At 41.3% G+C, this 27,966-nt stretch overlaps 1 protein-coding gene across 3 annotated transcripts in view; it reads right to left on the bottom strand.

Annotated features, from left to right (window-relative positions):
* Positions 1 to 259: 259 nt before the first annotated feature.
* The window catches only part of pax7b (paired box 7b), a 65,104-nt gene continuing 37,397 nt past the window's right edge, over positions 260 to 27,966 (bottom strand). For 2 of the 3 annotated variants that reach the window (XM_036591531.1, XM_036591533.1), the window contains exons 7-9: positions 27,376 to 27,572; positions 7,359 to 7,608; positions 260 to 3,059 (exon numbers count right to left, since the gene is read on the bottom strand). In XM_036591531.1, coding sequence (XP_036447424.1) covers positions 2,944 to 3,059; positions 7,359 to 7,608; positions 27,376 to 27,572 — 563 coding nt within the window. In that variant the 3' untranslated portion in view covers positions 260 to 2,943. The remainder of the gene's footprint in view (positions 3,060 to 7,358; positions 7,609 to 27,375; positions 27,573 to 27,966) is intronic. The other variant, XM_036591532.1, reaches the window with a different exon arrangement.

Raw genomic sequence — 27,966 nt, 5'->3', positions numbered from 1 at the left:
CCATCTCTACCTTCTGTTTCACCTTCATCACCTCCCTGTTCCCTAGTCTAGTCTCTCATTCCAACCTCTGTTCATCAAGGGGGGGAGTCCGGTGTTCTAGGTGAAGCAGAAGCTACCTAGAATTCCAGCACACGTTCCCAGAGTTGTCTCCGCTCCTACAGTCACGCAGTCTCCCCTTAGGTTTCAACCACGTGAAGCCATGTTTTCGTCTCCCAGATTACAATAAGAAGTCACAGAAGAAATGGAACTGTGATGGTTGTCCAGTTTTTTCCGAGCTTTAATCAATAACAGTGCTACAGTAAAGACATCAACAGGCTGAAGGTAGGAAAGCCAATACAAGTTCCCACTACGCTATTGTTTCATACAGCAGAATAAATTATGCCATGATAATATACATACATGCTGAACAAAAAGATAACAAAGCAAATTACAAAAGCTTGAATGAAAAAAACAAAACAAAAAAAGGAGTGAATTAGATAGGAATGTGATGGACCAACTGAAGCTAGAAAGAAATTTGGGGAGGCATAAGAGCGCCAAGTCAAATAGTGCTTTAAATATCTCAAAGGTAGATTAATGTTGGTGTTAGAAATGAGTGCTACACACTAAAAACATCTTACATTGCTTTTTTTTGTCTTTCCTTTCTTTTATTACAAAAACGCTTGAAGTGTTAAAATGAAATGCTATCAGTCTTTGTTGGCACGTGGTCGTGTGCCTGAGTGAGTTTGTTCCGTTTTCCTGAATATCATGACATGCGTTAGCCTGGGTGCCATGACATGACGTGGCCTTCTGACTGCTTGTCAACATCGTCTACTTTCTGGTTGGTTAAGGCTGGAAAAGCTCCACCCACCAACCTCCTTAACCTCCGTCTGGACTGCGTGATTAGACAGCACCCAGGCTAGACATGTAGAGTATGGATGGGTAACTCTCCGTTGGTCCTGGACAGCAGGTAGAGGGGCTCTCCGTTCCTTCCCAGTTCATCCTGGTCATGGAGGTCCTCTCGTCGTGTAATGGTTTGCGAAGAGCTGAAGTGAGGTGCTCTACTGAGACGCGAAGTAGGGAATCGAAGGGTGCATGTAAACTCAGAATACTGATTATCCGTGTGGCTCAAAATGAAAATGTCTTTCTGGAAGGGATTTCACAGGAGGTCACATGGATGAGTGATTTACATACAAGTAGCTTGTCTTTTCATGTCTTTGGAACAAGAAAGTAATCAAAAGAGTGCAAACAGAATGCAATATTTTTGAATTTATGCAACAGTTCGACAATATATTCTGTCCACTCTATCCTTGGAGCTTGTTTATATCTGCTTTCTCATTACCAACCAATTCACACTCACACAAATAATTCTGTAATATGGAATATGAGCCACACAAAGCCACTTCAACAGTACATTTCACCATTTCCACTGCAAACTGTGAGGTAATCATTGCTGAACGTTCTGTGGTGGAATTGTTCACAGAAAGGCAGTATAGAGGAGCAAAAAAGGGTTAAAAACACTGTATTTGGATGGTCCGATGTAGTGGTTTGTGTAATATCAGTATATCTTTAAGCAACATTCAACTGAACTTGAACTTGAAGTTGAGTGTGAAAGACTGAATTAAATCTATTCCTAACCCTAAACCCTAACCTTAATGCAAAAACAACACATACTCCTAAACCTAACCCTAACCATAACGGTGTTGATAATCAATTGAGAATCACCAGAAAGTTTGTTAATGAGTTAAGTCTCTGTAGATCATCTATAGGACCATCCAAATAAAGTGTGACCAAAAAAGTGTGATATATTCATGGAATGTGGAATAATTGTCCATATAAGATCCAATGAGATATTTGTCATGTTTTGGAATTGAGCACCATTAAGTTATAGACAGTAGAAAATCCCAAAGTAAGCATACTGCCCTCACCTAGCCTGGAAAAGTAAAATGTTTATGTGCAATTCAGGATAACTTGTGCTTTAAGATCATAGTGATAATACTTCAATGGAATGGATTGTTCTTTAGAATTAACAATCTGGGATCAATGCTTTAGGAATGTCAATACTTTTGCTTACTCCATAAGACAAAAATGATCATAAATAATACTGACGACTGCTCTTCCTCCAAAGCTCTCCTCTGCTTTAGGTCAAGAGGCAGGCTGCTGGTCTGTCGCTTTAAAACTGTTTATATTTCTAACCAATGTGGCTTTTTCCCCCAGCGGCTGATACATGTGGGGACGAAGGGGAAAGGGATTGGAAATTCTCAGAGCCCTCATTGGCCACTCTCTCCCGAAGGACTCCGCTGAGCTAGACACCCCACTGACTCGCCCAGATCTCTCGGAATGTCAAGCTTAAGATTAAAATGTGAAGGTCGAATAACACGCATTGCAGGCAGTCCGAAAAGCTATCAGCCTCTCTCCATGCACCTCCGTAATGTGTTAGAAAGCCAGACCTTTGCAGAGGAACCCAAAAGGACAAAATAAAAACATGTAAACAGAAGGTCATTACAATAATAATAATTCCAACGGTAATAGAAACAACCACAATCATTATATCAAATATAATCATAATACCATCATTTTAAGTCCTATGAACAACATGGTCCAAACATTTCGGAATGGGGCAGCGGCTGCGATTGCAGCCCGTGTGTGCTAACATTGACTGCTGACGGGCAGGGTGCGACTGATGGGGACCCAGATAATGGATGCTTGCTTTCCTCCAGCCTCTCTGAAACCCTGAAAGAGTCTCTTTGTTGAGATGGAGGTTGGAGGGGGAGGGGGGGGCGTGAGAGGCGGCACTATAGTGTCTTGTTTATTAAATGGCTTTTGTATTCACTCAGCCAAAGGTCAGGAGTCTAAGGCTGTCTATGATTTTAGCTACTTCTCTTTCACGCAGCAGAGAGAGAAACGGCACGATGGATGGAGGGATGCTGGTGAAGGAGAGAAGCGATGGTCAGGAGAACGAGTCCGTCAATAGGCCTGGCCCGTCTCCACTTGTAGCAGTCCCAGCACGGCCGAGTGTTCCCCAAGCTTCATTCTCCTCTGTGTGGACAAGCTCACGTTCTTCGCCAGGTAGTCTACCGCTGCTGCGTGAGACAAGTCAGACAAAAACATATCTCAGATATGGCCTTTGGTTTTACAAAGCACCTAAAGCAGTGGTTGCCTACCTTGGACCTGGAATAGCCAAGCACTAATATACCTGACTAATCAGCTAATTTAACTTAATCTATTCTTCTCCCTTAATAACATGGTTGGTTAATGCTTTTGTCACATTCATTAATTAATAATAAGCCTACATACATAGGACTTCGTAATACATACATACACTGAATAAGACATTTCTAAAGCAATAATTGAACATTCATAAACAGCTCATGCCAGTAATCGCAAGATGACATGAGACGTTTTTAGAGGTTGAGGTTGACAAAAAGGCTTTAAACTAGAGTCATGGACAATCCATTGCTATATATCAGTTCTGTGGAAGATTTTGATGCCTCAAAATTAAGTGATCATGATTAAGAAATCATTTTCATACATATTTTCTCATATACATTAATATATGTGTCTGTCTTCTGATGCCCTCCAGCTTAAGTGATCATTTCCATATATATATATATATTTGCCATATAGGTAAATATGCATGTCTTTAGTTTAGGGCCCAATATGTCAACACAATATTATTTACTTGACAAAAAATTGTATGGCATCGTGCGATTACTGGAAAGAAGTATTGTATTTTTCAGTGCTTACATATGTGTTATGAACTTCCTATGTAGGCTGCCTTCAAATAAAATGTTATCAATCTGAATTCCATTCTCTATGTATGCACACCCAATCAGAAACTTCAATAAACTCAGGGGTACTTTAGTAAAATCAACATCTTGCTTCTTTTAAACAGTGAGAGAAAACAGGTTAACAACTAATCTGAACCGCTGAGTAGAGGTGGGAGGGCATGGGAGGGTGGAAGTTGGGTAAGAGTGGCGGGAAACGTGCAAGGCAGGGGTACCACTGACCCACAGTATATCAGATGATAACATAAAACAATTATTTGGAGCGTAGGCAGCACTTCCTAACCACTCACTATTACGCAGCTAAGATGATGGCTCTTCGGGGAAACAAATGAACCACCTGTTCCCTGCTGTCATTCACTCCTGTCATACAGAGTTTTCGTCTGTGCGTTCCTCGTTAACTCTGTCATGGCTGCTTTCTGCATTCCACACTCCTCCATCATCTAGCATCAGATCAGGACATGCTGCTCATTCAGTAATCTACATCATCCTTCCCTTGAACAAATGGCACCTGATTACAAAGTGTCAGAGGCAGAGAGCTGGGGAGATAAGTAATCAGTGCCCACTTTCAAAGCAAAGAGGTTTTCTGCCAATTGCAAAAACTGCTGTGAAGTACTGTAATCCCACAATTGTATTTCAAATCTGATAGAGTAGATTTAGACAGTAGGTCCACTCAATTTTGCACGCTGGCGAATATGTGAGTGAATGGCTGTAAGAAACGTGAGTAAAAGGAAGAAAAGGCAGAGATTTTTAGCAGATAGGTAAAATGCGACTTGATCCAGCCGAAATGGTGTGACTAACACAGCACCTAAGGGCACAGTTCTCATCGGCCTGATCTGCAGCCTGGCTGTTGCGCAGAGATCTTTATCAGGAGCACGTGTCGGGACTAACCCGCGGGCAGATCCGGGGTCAAAGGGCACAACCAGTCTCGCCCACTGCCCAGAACCTCTGCATTGATCTAGCTCACACCTCACAAGGTTTCAATTTGACTACACAAGCTAAAGACATTAAGAGTTTTGGAGTGGTGGAAAAAGGCACAGGGAATGGGCCAGGAGGTCACGAGGACAAACCAAGGGCAGTGTGGAGCTAGTGCAGCAGAGGGGCAGAAAGAGAGGAAGCTCCAATTAACCCCCCTATCCGCTTCCCTTTTAAAACAGAGAGCCTACACAGGCCTCCCTCACTGATTAAGCCACAGTCAGACTGGAGCTGGGCATTAATTTAGCACAAGGCTGAGCTAGCGAGAACTTTCACTTACATATTTGTCCTCTGAAATGGACAAAAAATTGGGGATAAACGTAACTAATGGAGACAAAAAGAGCTAGTGTTAGTCTCAAATCTGTATACCGAGAGCTAAGAGATTGAGGGCCTGGTGTACTAAGGCTTTTGCACAAAACTGGTGTCTGAAGCTAAATGCTAAGTTTATGGGCCGTATGAATTGTTAAGCGCCATATGTGTTCATTTTCCTCATGCATATGTTTTTGTGGGATGGTCATATAAAAAGAGGTGGAGGTTACATGTTCAGTTTTTTGGCTAGATTTACTGAGGTTTGAACAACTGGAAGTGTCAATTTTTCTTCACTTTCTTAAAACATACATGAATTTGGGTTAGGGCAGAGGTGTCCAATCCTGGTCCTGGACGTCTTGCACCCAGGAGAGTTCAGGTCTAACACACCTGGCTTTGTTGTTCAGATGCCCCTGAATGCCTTAATTTCCTGGATCAGGTGTGATAGACTTTTCTTTGAGCAAAGCTCTCTAGGGTGATAGAGCTCCATGACCAGGACTGGGCACCCCTGCGTTAGGGTCTCAAAGATGTGCTGTAGAGAGATCTCCCTTAACAATGGTGAAGGCATGGCTGCAGTATTTAACTCTGTTTTCTTAGCCAGAATAAAAAACACATTTTTGGAATGGTTTGGTGGGAAAAAGCTTCATCTCCATCTGTCCTGAGAGTTTGTGCTTTCACAGCACAGTTAGTGTGCAGTGTTCAGCATCTGTTTGCTAGCATTTGCTACATTTAATACTTAGACCTTAATATGAATTCGTGTCTGAGCATACCGGCCATTACTACAATTACTACATTGACCACAATTACTACAGGGGCCTTAGTGTCTGCATGCTAGCATTGACACAACAGGCCAAACATTTCCGAGCTAGTCAAGAGGCCCAGACATAATAATCACTACATCAAAACGTCAACAGTAGTGACAAAGACTGTGTACCTGGGCCAGAGGAAGTCAACAACAGAAGCTTTCATGATTAATGGGGAAAGAAACAGCCCACCCCCCTTTTTTCCTGGGTGTGAGCATAAGCATGTTGGCATTAGCTGTTGGCCTGTCAAGTGTGTCGGATGCGTGCGGTGGCAGGCCCTTTGATATCCCCGGCTGGCGGGGGGAGTTATTTTCACCTCTCCTTCTTCTTTTGTGGTACGTGGCAGTGCCTGGGCGGGGCAGAGTGACGGTGCGCACGGACGTTGCCAGGCGTCTGTCAGCGTGACAGTAAGTAGCGAGGGTTAGTGCGCGTTAGCACACGGAGAAAGGGGGCTGTCAGGAAGCAGGCAGAGTGTACGGTAGCTGCCGCATACCTGTGGGTGGGCCATCTGTCCATACTGGAGACGCTCGGCCTGACAGCTGGCAAAGAGGGTAATCAGCCACGATTTAACTCTGTGCACTTTCACTCTCTCTCTCTATCTCTCTCTCTTGCTCTCTCTCTCTTTCTTTCCTGTCATACAAGGTTTACTCTTTAAATCCGCCTCAAAATGTGCAACTCTGCCTCTCCTCTTCTTCCCAGAGTCGCTCTATCTGCTCCCTGGCACCCGTGGCCACGGAGTGCGCTCTGAGCACACATGCACACTCCCTGCAGCACTGCACCCTCTAAGCTGCCACCTCGCCCTCTGCATTTTAATGAGCCGTCAGACAGGTACACTCTGTGAGATGTTAAGCCTGTCTTTGACTTTAACCACTTAAACTCTAAGGACCATCAGGTCCAGACTATAATAATGGCAGTTGTATGCAAAAGTTTGAACACCCCAGGTGAAAATAAGTTAACACATGTTCTATAGAGAACACACTAAAATATAACATTTTCTGCTAATTTTAGTGCAAACCTTTTATTTATTTGCTAAGTTTAACATATTAGAAAAAAATAAAACATATAAAATTTGTCATTACTTTTGCACAGGCAACACTTTTATGTTTTATTTTTCCCCAATATGTTAAATTCAGCATATAAACAGTAATTGTGCATTAAACGTAGATGTCTATCTAGAGGACATGTACTTATTTTCACATTTTCAACAAAACTGTTATTTGACCATCCAAACATTTGCATATAATCGTTAATAATGATAAAATAGTGAGAAATCTGGAAAAATAAGTTTACTTTGGGTATTATTTTACCTTACAACAACATCCATGTACTTCTCCACCATGAAATATGGTTTTGGCCATTGTACTGGCTATTGTAAAATAATGTCTCAGGGATCAGGTGACATATTCATTACTATTTTATGTAATAACCATCTGTGAGGGAGTTTTTAGAGGCATCAAACTCTTCAGACATCTGGTTCCTATCACCACCACTGTGAACAATCTGCTGTACTCACTCTGGCCGTACTGGCTATACTGGTAGCCGGCAGTTACGGGGTCCACGCTGTAGCTTGTGGTGCTGTAAGTGGGTGGGCAGTAGGACTGAGAGGAGGCCAGGCTGTCCGCTGTTTTGATGGGCTCGGAGCGCTGACTGCAGCTGGCTGAGATGGGATTGGAGGCCTCCAGACCGCTGTGCAGGGGCGAGATGGAGAAGTCGTGCTGCGGCTGAGGAGCCACGGCGCTGGGGTTGCTCAGGATGCTCATCACCTGCGGGCAGAACATAAAATGGCTACCATCAGCAAAACTGAAAAGAAGGAGTGCCACTAACACAGCTCTAAAGCCCACTCTGGGCCGGCAGTACCCTTAGCAGTGCAGACAGTGATTTATTTGTCAGTCACTGGGAATCACAACAGAACTCACACAGTTCAAGGCAGGGGTTAAGTGGCACCACAACAGCAGTCTTTCACTGCATCCCGAGGGAGCGTTTAGCAGCTTGGAAACAGTGTCAAAGTAAATAACACAGAGGGGTAGGATCGACAGAAGGGACCTTGGGAAGGAAGATGAGAGAGAGAGAGTGTGCCAGGGCTGTGTGTCCTGAGGCTGAGTACATAACAAGCTCTCAGGGAGGGTTTAATCGGAGGCCCTCAGCTATCCCACTGCCTCTGGCCTCATGAATGATTAAAACGTTTCAAATAATAAATGCTCACATTAGACGCCCCCAGAGGATAGATCAGCCCCCGTGCCAGGCCTGCTTCCCCCACGCACTGCCTTGTTCACATGTAACTTAATATGAGACAAAAATCAAACTGCACAGGGTTCTTCCTTCTTTGTTCACACTCATCAGAATGTCTTCTTCTGTTTGCAGAAGAGTGTAAATAATTATTTGAAAACTGTTGTTAAAGAGGAACTTCACTGATATTTCAAACTTACTGCATAATTAAAGTCTTTAAGATATAAACAAAGTCATTCAGAGTGGTTTGATGTGAAACGTACAGCGTCAGAATTGTTCACAATGGTAGTTATAGGAACCAAATGTCCAATGCATTTAATGCCTTTAAATGCTACGTCATGGAAAACTATTAGACAAAACTGTTATGAAATGTGTTGCCTGACTCCTGAAATAGTTGTTAGATAAGGCATTAAAACATACTTTTAATAATCCATTCTTACAGTGGTACACATAAGGTGTTGTAAGGCAAATAGTACTCTAGATAGAAATCAAATTTTTTCAGATTTACCAGTATTTTACAGAAAACACATGTAGGTTCACTTATTATTTTGGATAGCAAATAAAATGGCTATATTTGCGCTGTTAATATCACAACCCCTGGTTCCTATCACCACGTTAAAGAAATCTGAGTTGGTAAGTTTGCAATGAACCATTTCACATCAAAATACTGTTTAACAAATTTGTTTACATCTCAGTGATTGAATTTAACACACATTTTGAAAAATCTGTGAAATTCCTATTTAAAGACGTTTCTTGAAGCCTGGCCCAAAGGTGTTTTAAACAGTTGAAACATTTGAGTACTGATGAGTGCTGATATCACAACAAGGGGATAAAATGCAAGAATTTTGCCTTATTACCAAATCATAACTATTGTGACAAATATTGTTATGTGTGATATTGTTTCCCTCAAAATAAATGGTTTTTAATATCTTAACTGACAAAGAAAACTTGCTTACTTGTACTAAGATCACAGGGCATACAGCTGAGCAAAGCTAGACCAACTCAATCAACAGTATAGATAGAAATAGAAGGCTACAGAAAGATGTTCGAATTGTCAGGAGGAGCTAGCTGAGGAGGCAGCAATGGAAAGAGAAGAAGGGAAAGAGAGTGAGAGCGAGAGAGTGAGGCACGGGAGGGGCAGGAAAGCGGAGGAAGGAGGAGGGCACAAAGAGAGAGGCAGACGGAGAGAATAGAGCTACTCGTGGAAGCGGCTGTGTCTGCCACATGCTCCCCATCCGCAGGCCGACACAAAGCATCCTCCTCAACATCAGGTTCCCGTTGCGGCTCGCTACGCCCCACTGGCCTTTGGCCGTCTCGAGCCCCGGCCTGCTAAACCAATTAGCCTTTCACAGAGCTGCCGAGAGCTAAACCAGACCCACATGCACAGGCCCAACAACATCCATGGGCTATTTGCTGAAGTTCTACACAACCTGCAAGTTCGCAAACTAATTTACAAAGGCCAAAACACGCAAACACGCCCAGTGGGTATGCATGGGTTAATACACAGCCCTAAACAGCACATTTAGAGTAATATCCTTTTGCCCAACAGTTCCGGGGGAAAATATGCCACACTTGAATATTAAAAACATAAAAAGACACTTGAGATGCATGGCTTCTGCACTGGATGTTAACTACATGAGTATGGAAAGTCCCTGTGCATGCGATGTGTGCAGTGAAAAAGCAGACACAGGCTGTTTGATGAGGCAGGAAAGGTGGGGGTTTGGGGGCCGTGGTGGCTCGGTCACGCTGCCGCGAGCTGGAGTGTAACCCTGGACACGGGGCTGTGGGTCAGCGCCCGCCGCTTTCCACCTCACAGGGGGCTCCATGGCCAGCTGGAGGGGAGACTGACTTAACAGCCGCTTAATTAAGCCCTGATTATATTCAGCTCTTTTGTATACCCGTTAAATTAAAAGCCTGCTAACGGGCCTGGGCAGCATCCAGGACCAGCAGAAAAAAATCTGCATTTACTATTAAAACATAGAGTACTGTGCAAAAATCAGAGACTACCGTTCATTTAATTAATTTTCAGTGAAATTTCCCAGAAGCCTCAACATCAAATATGGTATCAGTTTTTTCAGTGTTAAGTATGTCCACATGTTGCCCTCCTTACAGTTTCCAAGAGATTTAATTTCATTTTTTCTGAAATTAGAGTAATAAGAAATCTGCATATTTTATATTCCTTTAAAGTTCAGTCTTAGAAGTTAATTACACTTTCTGATTCTCAAACTTCAAATAACTCCACACACTTTTAGTGACGTTGAGGCCTGGAGTCTGAGGTGGCCAGTCCATGTTTCTGAGAAGAGCAGCAAACCTCTTTGTTTGATTGCAAATTTTCTTCTGTTTTGTCTATTTCTTTGTTTCTTTTTTCAGTAACAGCTTCTATCTCTCTAGATTAAAGCTTTAAGTGCTGTTTATATGAAGGTGAGAGTTTTGGTGGCCTACCAGGTCTTGTAAGGTTGTTAGGAGTCCCATTATATTACTATTTTTAATTGTCCCAGTTTTCTAATCTCCCATTTTTTCACTTTATTTCATTTTATTCTCCAAGTTTTTAATTTGTATCTCCTGAGAAATTAGTAACTTGTACTTAATGGCTGTTTTGACTGGAAATAAAATAAGTGAAGATGATCTCTGTGTTTAGCACAGTGCAATATATGTTTTTTGTTGATTTGTGAACATTCCTGTAATCATAAAGACCCACTTAATTCTCAGCAAGTGCCTTAGACTGTTTGTATTTTGCTCATAGGTTATCAAAGAAGTGGTGAAGAGAAACCTTCACTTTATCCTAAACTGTAATAAAGTCGTGAAACGCCATAATCCTCTGTGCTCCCTTAAACCGACATTTGGGGTGTAATTGGAGGTAATTTTGGGTAATAGCAGAGCTGGAGCGGGTGTACGCTCAGACTCTCGGCGGGAGTGGAGTTTTAATCAGATGAGCGGGGGGAGGCAGCACGAGGGGTGTCAGGGCAGAATGTGCTGAGGGAGGCTAAGAGAGCGCCGGGCGGCTGACACTTCCATTCAGCCCTGCGCTTAAGCAGCCTGTAGCCGCGCTGATGCCATTATTGCGCTGAAAGCCAAATTATTCAAATCTTCAAATTTAGCATAACCTTATTGACATCAATTAAAGTGGCGAATGGAGAATATTTCAGGGCAGAGAGGTAGAGGCCTGTAGCAGGAGCAGCCTCTCTCTCCCCGGTCCTCTCCATAGGCCATGATGGCCAATCAGCTGCAATTAGCACAAGCAGTCCAAACAGCTCACTGACACAACATGTACTCCAGCAGCACCACCCAGAACGGCTCCTTTGGTAGTGTTTATATGGGCTGCAGCCCTCACAGTAGGACAGGCCAAATATCACTGTTAGGATTACAGGGTTGTTTCTCTTGGCTGTGGTTCCTAGGAAAAAATAGTTATTTGAAATCTGAATTATGCTTACTTCTTGTGTTGCATTTATCAATCTATTTGAGTGAGATCTTGCATTATTTATCCACTCTAAGTCTAAGAGAACTGTATTCAAACTGTGTGGCATTATGTACAGTACTGCTCAAAATCAGAGTCTTGCAACTTTCCATAGACATTTCTGAGAAGATTAGATATAAAATAATCCACTTGCATATGGAAGGGGAAAGTCAAAGGAGAATGCATGCTCGCTCCAGATCTGGAAAATCCACAGGTGTTTTTGTCCAACCTTCCACTATGACAAGACAACTTAATGCTATGGGTCTGAAAGGATGTGTAGCTGCCAAGAAGCCATTACTGAGAAAAGGAGACAGACACAAAAGAAGAAAAATTGCAAATAAAACAAAGAAGCTCCTGGTGTTCGGAACAGAGTCCAAACCTCAACATCATTAATATTGTGTTTGGGACTACTTGGATCGTGAGAAGCCAAAAATGTACCCAACTTCTAAGACTTGAAATCTTGTTATATTCACATTTAAAGAGCATACAATAGTTAAAATTTAAGAATGATTCTTCCGTCCTATAAAGTTACCATTTCAAGACACAAGGGGTTTGTTATATGATATGTGAATTCACTGGTATTGCTAAGTCAATAAAAACAACATTAGAGGTAGATTTCGCTATGGTATGAAGTAAGAAATGAAAACAAATAATGCAGTTAACCTTGCCTGTGGGTAGAAACTAAAGAAGAATATAAGTTGAGCTATGAGGACGGGGGGGAGTGAGAGGAGGGGGACGAAAGCCTGGCCAGGCTGGGGGTTGTAATCTATTATTTCCTGCCATACTACCATCACTAAGTAAAAATCAATATTCTTTCCACATGTGTAACCTTTTTGTATCTGATATGGCTGGTGGGAGGAAGCAGGAATATTTGCCAATCATCCTGGCTGACAAACAACATCCCCAGGCGGTCCAGCTGAACAGCCCCACGAGCACCAGAGGACGAAACAACTCACACTCACAAAGAGCGAAAATATCCGACAGTCTGGAACACACTTAACTTTCTCTGTTCCTTTCAAACTTCCCTCCCCCACAACCCCAAGTCCCCTCCTCTGTGTCCCTCTCTCTCCCTCTCTCTCTCTCTCTCTCTCTCTCAGCGGTAGCTGGGCTTTCATTTGTTGTGTGAGAACTGCAGGAGTAGATAATGCCAGGCAGGATCCAGTTTAAAGGACATAGCTGCAGGCATCCCTCCTCTCTCTCTTTCTCTCTCGCTCTCTCTCTCCCCTTCCTTTCTCTCTACACATAGATTACTTTATAAATAACAATAAAAAGCAATTAATTCGCTCAACTTCAGAGGCCCTCCAGCCTGCGGTATTGTAAATGTAAAACTGGAAATTGATACAATGTGCATCCTTTCAGATAAATAAATGGTGCGTTCGCAACCATTTATTTCACACAAAAAGAGAGCTTTCATACGGTCCTAATTTCCTTAACTGTCAAATTATATTTTTTGTCTGCCTAAGTGTTTGACGCAGCTTTACTCCGTGTTGAATTTATTAGCCAGAATGCAGCCAGGCTCGTGCGTAATGCAGCTGGATCACAGCTGAAACGTCACGTGACTGTGACAACAACATTTTACTTTTTCTATGTTTCCTCTACAAAATGAGGGAGATGGGGGGGATTTAACTGAGAGTGAAGCTTCACTTTGTGAATTTAGTATCCTATGCTGTGTTTAATCTAAAATTTCAAAATTCTAATAATAACTATAAAGAATAGAAAAGAATTGTAGCATTCTTTATCTCTTTTAGCTCACCTCCTTTTCATGCAGTTCATATTTCAGGCTTATTTAGTTATTGTTCTAAAAATGCATAATTCAGTCATTGTGATGTAAACTTGACTTGAAATGAGGCACTGTAGAGAAACATATTGACTCATATTTGGATACACTATTTATAACTATTTCAAGTAACAGCTTTCTGTGAGGTAGTTTTAAGCGCTTGGTGGACGTTTGGTTCCTATCACCGCTGCTGTGAAGAATTCTGAATCTGTAAGTTTCTCTAGAACTGAGCATTTCACATCAAACCACTCTGAATGACATTGTTGACATCTTAATGGGTAAATTATGCAGAAATCTTGAACATTTGCTGGAATTCCCCTTTAAGCGTTACTTTGCATTAACTACAATGACTTATTCAGTAACTACTATGAAAGTATTATTAGAATGAGGAGCTGAAGTCTAGACCCACTGACATTCTTAAAAGGGTTAAATGGTTTAAGTTTAAGGGGTTAAAATGACTGGAGTAGCTGTGCTTTTTCATCGAACGTGGAGCAGTTTGAATGGGCGAGAAACAAACAGGCTGTGTGTTAGAGCTTTGGTGCGAGGCGCCCTACAGAGCTCAGCTCCACAATGGCATTAATGATAATAAAGAAGACCCAACAGCATCCTCACAATGAAGGGCAGAATCGGGCCGGTCCACCTGCTCGCTGTCTCCTCTCGGCTTAGGCCCAGGCGGAGGAGAGGAGAGAGGAGGACAGGAGGGGCCTGAGGACAAAGCCTCCTGGAGGAGTGTGTGTGTGCGTGCCCCAGGGGCAGCCTGCCTGCAGAGCAGATAGGACTCCCCTCAGCGAGCTTCTCAGCACAGCAATTCAACTGCAAACACACAAACACACACACACAGAGCTTTATCCAGCCTAGACTGGATTTGCCAGAGTGTAGGAGCCTGGCTGTAGTTTGACTGGAGAGAAATGCCTCAGAGCAGTAGCCCATAATATAGCTAAGCAAAGGGTCACCTGTACAAAAGAGCAGCCTTGAGCGGCGCAGAAGGTGTCAGGAGGTTATCTCCACACTGCAGGGCCATCATCCTCCCCTTATCCACACCAAGACACTTCCCACCGCACTCGCACAGATTAGTTACTGTTGATGAGTGGGTTTTTTCGGCTCTAAGTGGGATGATCATTTCAGCATAAATATATTTAAAAAAAAAAAATACACGACACACCTCCAAAGAGATATTGGATTTGTCGGATTAGGAGGCCGAGCACAATGTGCTCCTGAGTGACATGAACACGAGAACATCTCACTCACAGACAGCGACATTACATTTTTTCAGGGGGAATATCTGATGCAATGCCACAGTAATTAAAGCAGGAGATAATGCTATTCTCCAGCAGGCAGATGTATTTCAGAGAGCGCCCGTAATCCTGCTCCAAATCCCAACACCCCCGTCTAACCGGCAAATGATGTCAAATGGAAGGCCTGTGTGCAAGCAAACAAACAAATTTATCTCGGGATATTTAAGAAAAACTCTCCATTCCAGAATATCTGATGCAATTGCTCCCTGACTTGAGAAACACTGTGGCATCATTAGTCTGGTACCTGCACTCACAATATCAAGCGGTTCACTAAGATGGGTTGAACATCATAGAAAACCTGAGACTGAACTGTTTGCCCACGTACTCACCCACTGTTAGTCTGCCCTTACTGCCAAGATGACCCAACAGTGATGAGTGGAGGACCCTTCCTAATGTCTGAAGCTGCTTGATCTTTGACCATGTGATTGTAGAAAATGGTGTGATTTTTTTTTACAGCAATTTTCTAAGCAATGGATTTGGGGTAGATAGATAGAAACAGGTACACTGGCCACTCAGGCCACTGGGTCTATAAATCTTGTATAATGTTAGGAATTTGTTGCCAGAATTGAAGAGTTTCATTCCAAAATGCTGTATATCCAGTTGTCCACTTTTGAAAAGAATAACAGGACAATGAAAAACACCTTTTATTTCTCTCATAAAGGTGGTATTAATCATAATGTAGAATTTATATTTTTTCTATGTATAAAGCTCTTTCCTAACTATGTATATCATAAAAAAATCCTGCGTTTTGGAATTAATTCCTTCAATTATAGAAACATATACATTGTATTTACTATTAAAAATGAAAACCAGTCAGGTTTGTTGTCATCATTATCATTCAATTCTTCTCTATTCTCAGCACTGCAGCCGTAACATCAGACTACAAAGAAATGCTCTGATTTCGAGAAAGTTGTCACACTTCCAACACTTGTCAGCTGACAAGATGTCATTTGAGTTCCAGATCTGACAAAACAGGCTCTAGATCTTGGGTGGGACAGTAAAAAGCAGTTGTTTTTTTTATTATGGTGGATATCTGTGAATGTAAAAAATCCATTTGTATGTATATATATATATATATATATATACCCAAAGCAAATGACCATTGGGCCACAGGTTGGTTTTGCATTTTTAGTGGCCAAAATGTGAAATACTGCGGCCACTATAGGCAATAGACAACGTCCACCCCTGCAAAGTATATTGTTTGCGTTCATTTAAATAGCAGAAGAATGGCTGGGACAGGTTGGGTATCAGACAGGTGCTGAGGGAAGCCTACAGCTAAAGCTGCCCAACAGGTTATAGATGCAAGGGCTGGAGCAATTTTTGCTTTTCAGGCTTCACTAAGCACATTTCTGTCTGTTTCTAGGGTTTAAATTGTTGCCAAGCAATACTGTATTCAGTGTTTTAAACATGTAGTGTCTGGGTCATAGTGACAAGGTTTCTGTTTATATATTTAATCTGATAAATTAAAGAGTTTGAATTACACTGCAATTAACGCTACTGGCAGTAATAACTAATGTTGGTTAAATAAAAGTGTATGTTGGTGTGCACAATACAACAACTAATACATTTCTCAGATGAAAGCAGCTGCATGCGTCATCCTTGTCATTGTACCTTGCGCTGAATACACTATCATCACATAAATCACCAATTACTGCCCACCATTTCCCCTATTCCCACTGAGTCATACTATAAAGCCCTAAACCCTTACACCTGTTCGAAGCGCTAACCTAACCATGAGGATATCCTTGACATTCGACTCAGTCAAGGTGGGCAGTCTGAGAAACAAACCAGGCCCTCATCTGAGCGACGAAACAATGGCCATTTCTGAAATAAACATGATTGCATAAATTCAATTAACGGTTTTGTCACGGCTGGAGGTAGAGCTGGGTAATTAGCCTCTACTGCGGTCTGTCTCTCTCTCTCTATTTCCTCTTTCTGTCCTTCTCCCTCTTTATTTCCCTCTCTCCATCTCACTCTCTCTCCCTCTTCCTCTCTCCCCCAGTGGCAGGGAGCAGATGACAGAGATGATTTCTTCTCCTGGCTGTGTGTCACTGCGTTAATGGGCCGCAGCACATTAATTGAAAGTGAAAAGGGGCATCCGCCAAAGAAAAAGTGAGGAGAGCAGGGGATGGGGGTGTGTGGGGGGTTGACTGTGGGGATAAGGGGAGATCGGCTAGCCTGTGAAATAGAGAAGAAGGAGGAGAGACGGAGCGGAGGGGGGAGGGGAGGAGGAGAGGGGCGCTTAGGGAGCCTTTAATTGTTTCAAATTAGGCATGTGATTGACAGTGACAGAAAGTGGGCATTGACAAGCTGGGCCCTGATGAGAGCGATTAGCATGCAGCCAAACAAGCTGTCAGTTTTAGCAACACGTTAGCTTTGGGAAATACTGGGCATATGGCTCTTTTAACCCCTGTACGGCAAGTCAGACTCCTAACAGACTCTTTAATCCATGATTGATGGATGAATAAAGACTAGGTGGTCCTGCACTGTGTATATATATCATACCAACAAGATGCTACTACTTCTAATATTGTTGTCGTCATATCAAAACCTTGCTACTCCATGTTTTTCCTCCTGTTTTTTATGCCACTTGAAAAAGCCAGCTTGTCTTTATAACCTGAGAACATTTTTATGAAGAATGGACCAAATCGTTACATTAACATACATTAAATTATCATTTACTGCACTTATATAACGTACATTAAAATCATAGTCTTTCCTAAGGACAAAGTTAAAAATTAGCATTTTGGAGATACAAAATTTTCTGACAGCGATGACATACATATAACATATAACAGTAACATTTTTATTCATTTTATCAACGAAAGCCCACCAAAATGCACCAAAACATGTCTATTGCTCCCCACATATGCGGAAGGAAAACAAACATTCGGTTGAATTCAGTGCACACAGAGTCTGACCAACAAACACCATCTCCTAAACATCTCTAAGTGCTACACGGCCCCTCGCTAACCAAAGGTTAATGCATCCTATTGGGCCGACGTGCAGTGGTGGAGTGCAGTGCAATCCGATTACTTTCTCCAATATGTTTGCAGCAGTATGGGATGAATTCAGGCACGAGGAACAAACATCCCCCTCTGACCTCTCCTCCTCAGCCGCCTCGGCCTGGCTGCTTCCACGCAGCCGCCTCCACCAAATTACATGTCTGCTGTAAATGATTTTCACAAGAGTGGATGAGAGGGCAATGCACGGTAACTGGGTCCAAGAATAATGCAAGGTGGATACAGGAGTAGGCGGAGGTGGGGAGGGTGAGGGAGGTGGGTGGGGGGGGGTGGATTGTTTGCTAAAAACAGCAGGCAGCAGGCACAGTGAAGAATGTCAGGTCAAATTGTTCTTGACAGTGTTAATATCGGCACCTCATAGAGATAATTACATGTAAATAAACAGTGAAATAGCTCTCAGCTGGAGACTGGGAGCGAGAGCAGAACAGTTAGTGTCAGCCAGCTGGGGACTCCAGCACTGCTTAATGTGGGGAGAGAGAGAGAAAGAGGGAAGGAGAGAGAAATGTAGTCATAGGCCTACAGCATGTCAGCGATAAACGCATTCAATCCCTGTATATATAAAACTAAAGCAACACTCCAGCTTTAGTACAGCCAGGAATCAAAAAGACTGAAATAAAGAAGAGCAGAAAACTGGAGAGCAAAGTCAGTGGCAGTATGTTTTGTGGGGTCGTAATATTAATCACAGATTCACACCTGTCAGGCTGGTATCTGGAACTAATACAAAGCATGTACTCTTAGACGACCCTCAAACCTTTGGTGGCTTGTGCAAGTTCATAATTGTAGCTATAGGTGCTTTCCTACTGTTTATAACACATAAACCAGCAAACTCTGCTCAACATGCTCTCACACAACTCAGAAACACATAAAATACTGTAAAGCTGAAAGACATTCTTTAAAAAAAAGACAAAAAAAAGGGTGATGAGCTGTGGATTGCTTTCATTCTGTTCCAAGAAATTTTGGATATTTTTCCATACTTCTTATAAAGACCTCCAAAGTTCAGTCTTAGAAGTTGGTTGCATTTTCTTTTGCCCTGTTTTGGTGTTTTAGATGTGCATTTACCCTGTTTTGATGTGAATGAAGCTTCTTAACAGCTGCACATCCCTTGAGACCCATAGCACTGAGCTGTCTCCTCACAGAGGAAGGAAGGACAGAAAACATTTTTTTCTACGCTGTAGCATGAGTTGGTTTTAAGATTGGAAGGATGGAAGAGTTAAGGTAATAGTAGGGTTCACAAAAGTAAATTGTGGACAAATTAAATACTGATAGGTTGATCTTTTACTTAGTGTCGGAGGCTGTTGGAGGCTTTTATGTAACTGTGTGTGAAATATCTTTTTCCTGCTTGAAAAATGAGCAAGTAGTACTTAATGGCTAGAAAGGAAATAAATGAAACGGTGGTCTGTGGCTCTGGCTATGCTCCGGCCTAGTAAATAAGAGATAGCGTAGTAGGATAAATCAGCAATAAGCCAGTAGTAAGACAATAATAATTGCTAGCTATTCTGCATTTTATAACACAGGGCAATATATTTTACATAAATAATTCAGCTAGCCATTATAGTACGCCACAACAAAATAATATCAGACATATAGTAAAGTCATCTCATGAAAAAACACCCAGAATGCACTGGCGTACAAGCAACCACTCAAGACGACATTGTCAACGCTGAGCCCATGGTCTTTAATAGGCAATATTTTTCAATCTAACAGTCACTTCTATTGCTTGGGACCATAGTGGAGTCTATGTGTTGGTCTCAGCCTGTCCCTACTTAAATCCTCATCTTCTAGGATTTGCTGAAATTTATATTGGCTGCCTCTGCAAGATAAATATAAATCGCATTCCCTTATATTTACTATTTATCAGGATGCAACAGCTCACTTTCTGCAGGAAATATCTCTCACCCGCACAAACACCCTTGAATTTAAATAGCGGTTTTATTGTCCGCCGTAGCCTTTCATCTAAGCAAGGGGAATAATGTTTCCTCTCTGGGGAGAGAGGAGAGAGAGGGAGCCAATGATGGCGAGAGGGAAATGAGAGAGGGAGGCCAGAGGACAGCATGCATTGAGCCAGCATTAAAAAAACGGGGGAAAATATAGAGGCGAGTCGGCAGTACCTCATTGTGATGGATGTGGAGAGGTTTGGAGAGGCAGAGAAAGATGGTGATATGGCAGTGAGTGGACTACAAAACATGTGGCAATTAAAAATGTTGCCAGACTCAAAGTAGATATGCTGGCCAATGCAGTTTTTTTTTTCTTGCACACAAATCACTATTCGGACAAACTGGTGGCTAGCACATCGAACAACAGGAAGCGCAGTCGACAACATTAGGAATCAGGAGATTCCTTTCGTTTGTCCACATGCACAGCTGCATTCTGAATATGCTCACATAGCTCTCATTCTGCCGCTACACCTCGCTAACTGAAAGACCCAGTGGACATGCAGTAATTTACGCATATAAACCCACTCGGCAGAGTGGCCACAACGCCTTTTAAATCCCACAGTGGTGGAGAGAGAACAGAGGGGAGCCTGCATTCATTTGTATCTGCGTGACCTGAGAAACATACTACCTGTGATTAATACGAGCATGGGGAGACTCCAATTCCACTCCAGCAAGAGGAACAAGAGAGAGAGAGAGAGAGAGAGAGGGAGAAAGAGGGAGATAGAGGGAGAGAGAGAAATGAAATAAATTCATGCAGAAAACATTCCGCCAGTGGGTATGATTTAAATTCCCTGATTTTCTTGGCAGCTTCCAAGCAGGTCTCATCTCTTTTTTTTTCCCAAAGCTTCTTACTTTTTAATTCTTGCCAAATTGAAACAGCATCTGTATTTAAGATGGGTTCTAATTAACAAGCATTTTCCTCCCCTGCTCTCGGAGTACGACGAGGGATGTAAATATGTGCATTTATTAAGGCTTTTGATTTTTGTCGATGGATGGAAGACGGTGCCAGCTGACGCCGTGCCCAGCGAAGAGCTTAATACGGCAGCCCTTAATAAAAACCAAACTCACTCATTGACATGCAGGTGCACAATGTCTTGTCAAAAGCAAGGGGGAAAAAAAGAGAAGGGAGTAAGAGTGAGCCAAAACTCAATCTTTTTTTTTTCCTCCTTACAACCCCACCACCCCCCTCTCCTACCCACCCTCCAACCCCCACCCCCAAAAACATTTTCTTTTTTGGCAACCCCTGTGCAGGCTTCTTAAATATAATTCATCCAGTTTAAAGTGAGTGCGGTGCTAATGGGAGAGCGAGCGAGGTTTGAGTCCCCCCTCCCTTATCTCTAGCAGACAGTTGTCAGGAATCACTGGAGAGGCCTGGGCGAGTGCGCGGCGGCTCAGGCGCAGAGGCCTGGGGATATGGATCAAAGGGAGCGCTGGTGAGCACTGCTCTGCCTCTGATCCCCCAGCGCTGAAACCCAGCCTATTCGCTCTCCCTTCCCAACATCAAATGCTAGCCAGAGTTCCTTCATTCCAAAACACAAATCTTCCAACTGCAATGGAAGAACAAAATTACATTCTATTCCACCACACGCACCCCCCCAACCCCGCTCCCCACCTCCTTTTGACTTCCATTAACAGTTTATGGATATGTTTGTTGTTCATTATTTTGTTTTTTTTTCTGTGATAGGATGTTTTCTGGATGGTGAATGTGAGCACTTCTCATCTCATCATAACTCAAATTTTGTTAGTTTATATGTTTTAACACAATGGCAGCTGCCTTAATGTTTCACAGCAAACAGCCCAACAGAAACAATTTTTAAAATTTTAATGTGCAGTTTAAGAACTTTTTTCCTTGTCCTATAAAGTTACTGTTCCAGAGATGCCAGGTTTTGTTATGAAAGCGCTGCTCTGCAAGCCACCTGCATGCCATCAATACAGGTTTATAGTGTAAAACCTGCATGTTGATGGTCTTCAGTCAAAAAGATTTGCAGCATATTCCTCACTTCAGATCACCAGCATTACTGAGAGGGAACTGAGAATAGATGTGAGCACATCAGCATCTGGACGTACATTTGTTGAATTATATTTTGGCTACGTTGGAACATTCTAAGAAGGAAAATACTAACATGGATGGAATTCATACGCATATTGTCCAATTTCTTGCTTAACTGGTATATATAAATAACAACAAAAGTACAGGAGCAAATGCTTGCCTTGTTACTACACTGAAACAAAAGAAGATTTACTTGATTCGACATCATTTCCACACGGATAAAATGTATTACATCAACACACTTGTTGCCATACGTATGTAAACTGAAAGCCAAAATTGTACTGTATTTTTTTATACGCAGTGATCATAGTATCAGCAGATAATTGTTTACAAAATTATCAGCATTGGATAAATTTTCAATTTAAGTTTCGATTTTATATGTTTTATATTTCAAAACAATATTTAAAAATGTATTCATTGTATTCCAGAAGGCGCTAAATTAAGCTCATTTCTGCATTTTATTCATTTTACCACATTTGTAACCCCCTACAAAATGAATGTTGTTCATTATTGATTTCTTCAGAATGCAAATCTAGGTAGGTCCAGCCCCAGCTGTTACCTTTTTTTAATGTTTATATATCTGTATTGGTTTCAACATTGGTAGACAGGTAAATGAAAAATATTGGATGTTGGCATTACCCCACAATTCCCATATTGGTGCATCCTTACTATTTATGTGGAAATAAGCTGAATTTAGCTGCTTCTATTCTTTAACTGCAAAAGTATCGCCATTCCATGAAGCTTTTTGTTGTTTCTTCTGTGAAGAAAGAAGTTAGGACCAGAGAAGTCTTTCCATAGCTCACACTGTGGCAGACTGCATGGAGATAAGGCCTGGATTAATATTGTGTTGGTCATAAGGAAACTATTAAGAGCAACAGCAGCAGTGTGGGTCAGACCATGTTTTCCAGAGGTGTGGTGAGAAAGTGTTTGCCGGGCGAATGCTGAGTGTGAACAGAGAGAGTGCACCTGTTGGTGTAGTGAGCCCAGCAGGATTTGGTTACAACCTGGCAACCCGCCATCAGAGCGTGTTTACCGTGAACCTCCAGTTCATATTGATAACAAAGTGGTCTGTCTACAACTCGATGAGGGAGTGTAGCCCACCTGCAAATCGTGCTACTGCTGGAGGAGCCTCAGGATGAGGAGCTTACACTGTTAGTCCATGAGAAAACGAATGTCAACTGCTTAAATGCATGAGTCAAGAGTCAAGACAGCGAGAATTTCATCAGTGATTAATGGATGAAAGTGTCAGTTACACATGCCTTAAGTAAACAGCTCTTCAAGAGGGACTCTGTTACACATGTTAAAATCAATGAGGCACACATGTAAATGCAGCGCGTGCTCTTGTAAATGACAGTGGGCCATTATATCATGTTAAAAAGAACGACTCCTCAGGGGCACAAAGTCACTGGGAAATTTCCAAAACTAACAAGCAAAAAAACAAACAGGACAACAAGCAGCTCTGTGTCCATATGCACCCCTAAGTCCAACATCATCCATCAAGGCTGAATAAAACAACTACTAACAACACTACTCCTTGGAGAACTGTCTGTTGTACTACTCCTACTACTTGCGTAATACTGCATTTATGCACATAGTAATAAAAAAGCAACCACTTTTTTATGCTATATTAAAGAATATCTCTTTTGCATCCACACTGCTAAGAATAATCACTTCCATTGACTATTGTTTTTAAACGATTTTGCATTCTGCTCGATTCCTCAGAGCACTCTGATAAATTATAGGAGGGGGTTGATGTGCTGAAGGTAAAAGAAACAGAAAGGATGTGACAGATTATGGAGAAAATCAGAGCATACAAAAACAAGCTTGTATGGGGCAGCTACGTGGCCTCCCTACAGCTGAGAAGAACAGAGGCGTTTTGGTCTTGTGGGGCACCGCCGCCTCTTTCATGGACATTGAAGCACAGTGTGATGGTTGGGCTGAACTATGATACTCCTGTCAAAAAGAACATTAATTTTTCCCACAATAAGGGCCTGATGGACTAGCCACATGTGCCATGTGGACGAGGGTGAAAGGGTAAGGAGGGGGCCAGCAGGAGGGGGGTCGGGGGGGAGACACATTCACAGAATAGAGATGGAGGGGAAACAAATCTCAAGCATAATCAAATTCACACATGGCTTGTACCACATTAACTTTGGTATTAATATAATAGATAGCATAGATTTTAATAATCATAGTAATAAAGAGCTGCCATTAGAACAAAACATCTCCAGAATGGAAACCTTTCAGGATTTTTTTCAAAAAAATAAAAAACAATGCCCTAACTTGGAGTCATCGTGAACATTTCTTTTGGTCTATTTGTTGTGAATTTTTCAGACAATTTTTACACAGTGATTTATATCGCTGCTGTCAGAATAAAGCGTTGTATCTCCAAAATGATAACTTTACAGGAGAAGGAAAAAACCTACTTTACTTTTAATGTAAGTCAATGCAACTTTTTCAAAGTCATTTTTTCTTTTAGTCCATTCATCATAAAACCTACACACAATGTAAAGGGCAACTGGCATTTTTAAATTATGTCAAAAATTGAAAAATGGAGATACGAGGTTTTGTTCCAACAGCAGTGACATATTGCTTTATATATCCTCTGCTTTAGTGACAGCATGCTGGCATAGACTCCACAAGTTTGTGCAAATGCCTCTAATGGGTAGATCAAATCCACCCGAGAGTATCTAAACCCTCCAACTGAGGGGATAAGACTGAGCATTCTGTACAAAGGCTCTAACACTGTCACAAATTTGCTCAAATTTAAACAGAGACCAAAAAATAATGCAATATAATTTGTTTTAAAGTTTTCAAAATTATGTTTTCAGTTTAAATAAAAAAAACACTGTGGTTTTAGACATTTGGACCCCTTTGTATATATATATATATATATATATATATATATATATATGATATGACAAATGACATTTTCTTATAAATAGAGACAGAGAACACACAAATATTTTTGAAGTGCATTATTTTTATTTTTTGTAACATATTAGGTAAAACTAATTAATTATAAAACCTATTAAATGTGCCTTAAAGCTCCAGATTTTGTTTTTCGTTAACAAATTAACAGTATTTGCACATTAAAATGAGCAGAAGTGCGTTCTCTGTAGAGAACGTGTACCTATTTTCTATTAGAAAATCAACAAAACAAATTGTTTGACCTGGGGCGCACATTTTTTGAATATGACTATAAAATGGGATTGTGAGGTCTGACAAAGATTACAGATACAGACACATGGGTATTAAATCTATAACTACATTTTTTTCTATATATTTAGTGTGATAACAGCATATTGTGGAAAAAAATTACCTTCCAAAAATATTATCTATTATAAATGTAATATTTTAAAGCTAAATAATCTTTTATTATCTCTTTGATGAAAAAAAGGAATGTTGTAGTATAAAATAATAAACAGATAAAAAAAAAATGAGGGCTCTTTTTAATAGAAAAATAAGCCTATTCGTATTGAGTGTGGCTTGAATAGGCAGAATGGTAATCCGTAGTGTAAAACAGGGAAGGTTATTTTATCTTTTTTCCCCTTATATGGTGTGAGGAAGGAGTCATTTCCACAGCGGGCTGGGAACAGTCACATTAATAAAAAAGCCCGCCATGTTCCTGATATTTATGCAGGTTTGCAGCGAGAGCATTAGGCCTTAAAGCCCCTCCACTATGATTAACAATCAAACATGCTGAGAAATGCCTGTGTTATCCCCCAACTCTCCACTACAAGAGAAAATCTCTTTTTTGTCATCAAATCCCTAATTCTTTCTTCTCCACGGAAAAAGAGTAATACCAGTTTCCAATCTGCTTTAAGAAATTTTTTAGGGGGTTGGGGGGGAAGAGGCACTAAAACGTGTGTGAACGAGGGGGTAATTGCGGACAAACGCGGCATTGAATTTTATTTTCAACTCCTTATACACCATTTCAATCTTATTTTATGCTTGTTAGTCAGATCTTGTAGCTTATGGTGGGCAGAACTGCCCAGCGTTGGTGCGTAATTGCTTATAATTTACTCCTCACTAGTGACTGGCATCAATATTAGCTATTCTTCTCACACAGGAATCAACCCCAACCAGAAAGACTCATTTTAAACGCTCGTTGTTTGAGGAAGAAGGAGGGCAGATCATACAAAATCCCTTCTCATGCAGAGCCACACACATTGACAAATGCAGATTTTAGATAGCACATTGTTTTAGGCAGAATGCAAGAGATTTAAATATGTACATGTATTGGGTTCACACATGCAGTACTGTGCAAAAGTCAGAGACCACCCTCCATTTATGTAATTTTCAGTCAAAATGGCTATTAAGTGCAAGTTATTTGGTTTACAGAAGGTATTTCTAAGAAGATCCACTTGCAGAAGGAATAGGAAAGTCAAAGTGAAAAATTATTTATAAGATATAGTACAAAAAAGAGACTCTTAACAACTGAACTGATCGACCACCAGAACTGTTACTTTCAGTACTTAAACAGTACTTCAAGCTTTCATTTTTGAGAAATGGGAGAAAAACAAGTTCCACTTGTGCTTCAGATCTTAAAAAATCCACAGGTATTTGTGTCCATCCTTCCACTGTGAGAAGACAACTCAATGCAATGGTTCTGAAAGGATGTGTAGCTGTTAAGAAACTGTTACTGAAAAAAGGAAATAGACAAAAAAGAAGAAAATTTGCAAATTAATCAAAGAAGCTGCTGCTGTTCTGAGAACAATTAACTGCCCATCCAGTCCAGACCTCAACATCACTGAATGTGTTTGGGATCACTTGGATCATGAGATGCACAAAATGCAACTAACTTCAAAGACTGAACTTTGGAGGTGTGGAAAAATATCCCTGCAGATTTATTTGAAGAACTGAAAGCAAGTCCCCTGAAAAGAATGGAAGCTGTAATAAAGACAAAGTGCAGAAACTAAAAACAGAAACATTTTATATTATATCTAATTGTTATTCTGTGTAATTTTCTGTTAAACATATATTTTCCATTTTCTCTGACACTGAAAATTAGTAACTTTTGCTAGGAAATTCAAGAATTGAAGGGTGTTTGCTGACTTTTGCACATTACTATAGAAACTCAAATCACAGCTGACCAGTGGATGGACCATGACGCTCCTGAAAGACTATGCCATCTACAAACAGGCCCCAGCCTTTGGCCTACGCTCAACTCACCAGCTCAACTCGCTGCGCTAAACACAGTCACACAATACTTGCCAACTGCTGATTAGTTTGTTACACTTAATTAAAGCATCTTGACTTTCTTAAACATACATTAACTCCAGAAAATTACTTGCAGACAATTAGATGAATAGGCTAATTAGTTTGGTGTGATTATTTCCTTTCTCTCTGAGCCACAGTGCTGCTGAATCTTCCCCCTGCTTTCATTATAGAGTGCAGGATTTGTTCTCTGCAGGGTATCCATTATTGTTTCAAACTGGAGCTCTAATGTCTTTTGAATCAAACTATTATTACTTGTTTTAATTAGGAGAGTGAGTGAAACAGAGGAATATTAATTACAAAACATTATCTTCAAAAACACCTCAGCGGCACAAGAGGATATCCACTATTTAAAGACAAATTCTTTAAAAAGAACTTCTAAGTCTGCTTCACACCCGAGAGACGCACTTAATCGCGGAGCAGACATGGCAGCAAACAAAGCGCATGCCCTTTTATCTGCACAGAGGTCTCGTAATTCCACTTGAGAGACTCCTTGACGTCTAGCTATAGAGAGGAATATTTACACACTTTGGTCGATGACCCATACTAACCTGCGGAGAGAGCCCATTGTTGACCGGGTTCATGGGGTTGCTGGATGCGGACTGGCTCATGAAGGTGTCAGTGTAGCTGGAAAAGCCGTGGCGGTTGGATGAGAGGCCGTAGGCGGAGCTGCTGTCGCTCGAGAGGCCGCCCTGGTGCATGGTGGAGGGGGGCAAAGGCTGCGGCCGGTGCACTGTGCTACTGCCATCTGCAGAGAACAGTTAGAGTAAGAAATGTGCTCATGTCTAAATGCTGTTACCACAAGTGATTCGTTATGAAGTTATTAACAGGGCTTAGATGATTATAAAATGCAACTGAGTGAGAACTTTTACATTTGTTTGCTGGTTTTATCTGCTAAAAAGGCAATTCTGCACCTACAGTTCACTCCAAGCCTTACTGAAAATGTGCTTATAGTGATATAGGATAGGCAATTTATTGCTATTATTATTTTCTTTATTATGACCTACTGGTTTGTCTAAATGCATTTGTGTCCATTATTGTTAAAAAGATGTTGGAATCAAAAAAATAACTAAATGCTGTCATATTTGCATCAAATTAATTAAACTGATACACAATTTGTAGAGAGCTTCAGGAAAATTAGT

The sequence above is a fragment of the Colossoma macropomum genome, unplaced genomic scaffold (genome assembly GCF_904425465.1).
Source record: "Colossoma macropomum unplaced genomic scaffold, Colossoma_macropomum, whole genome shotgun sequence".
Taxonomy (NCBI): domain Eukaryota; kingdom Metazoa; phylum Chordata; class Actinopteri; order Characiformes; family Serrasalmidae; genus Colossoma; species Colossoma macropomum.
This window is presented reverse-complemented; position numbering and strand designations above follow the sequence as displayed.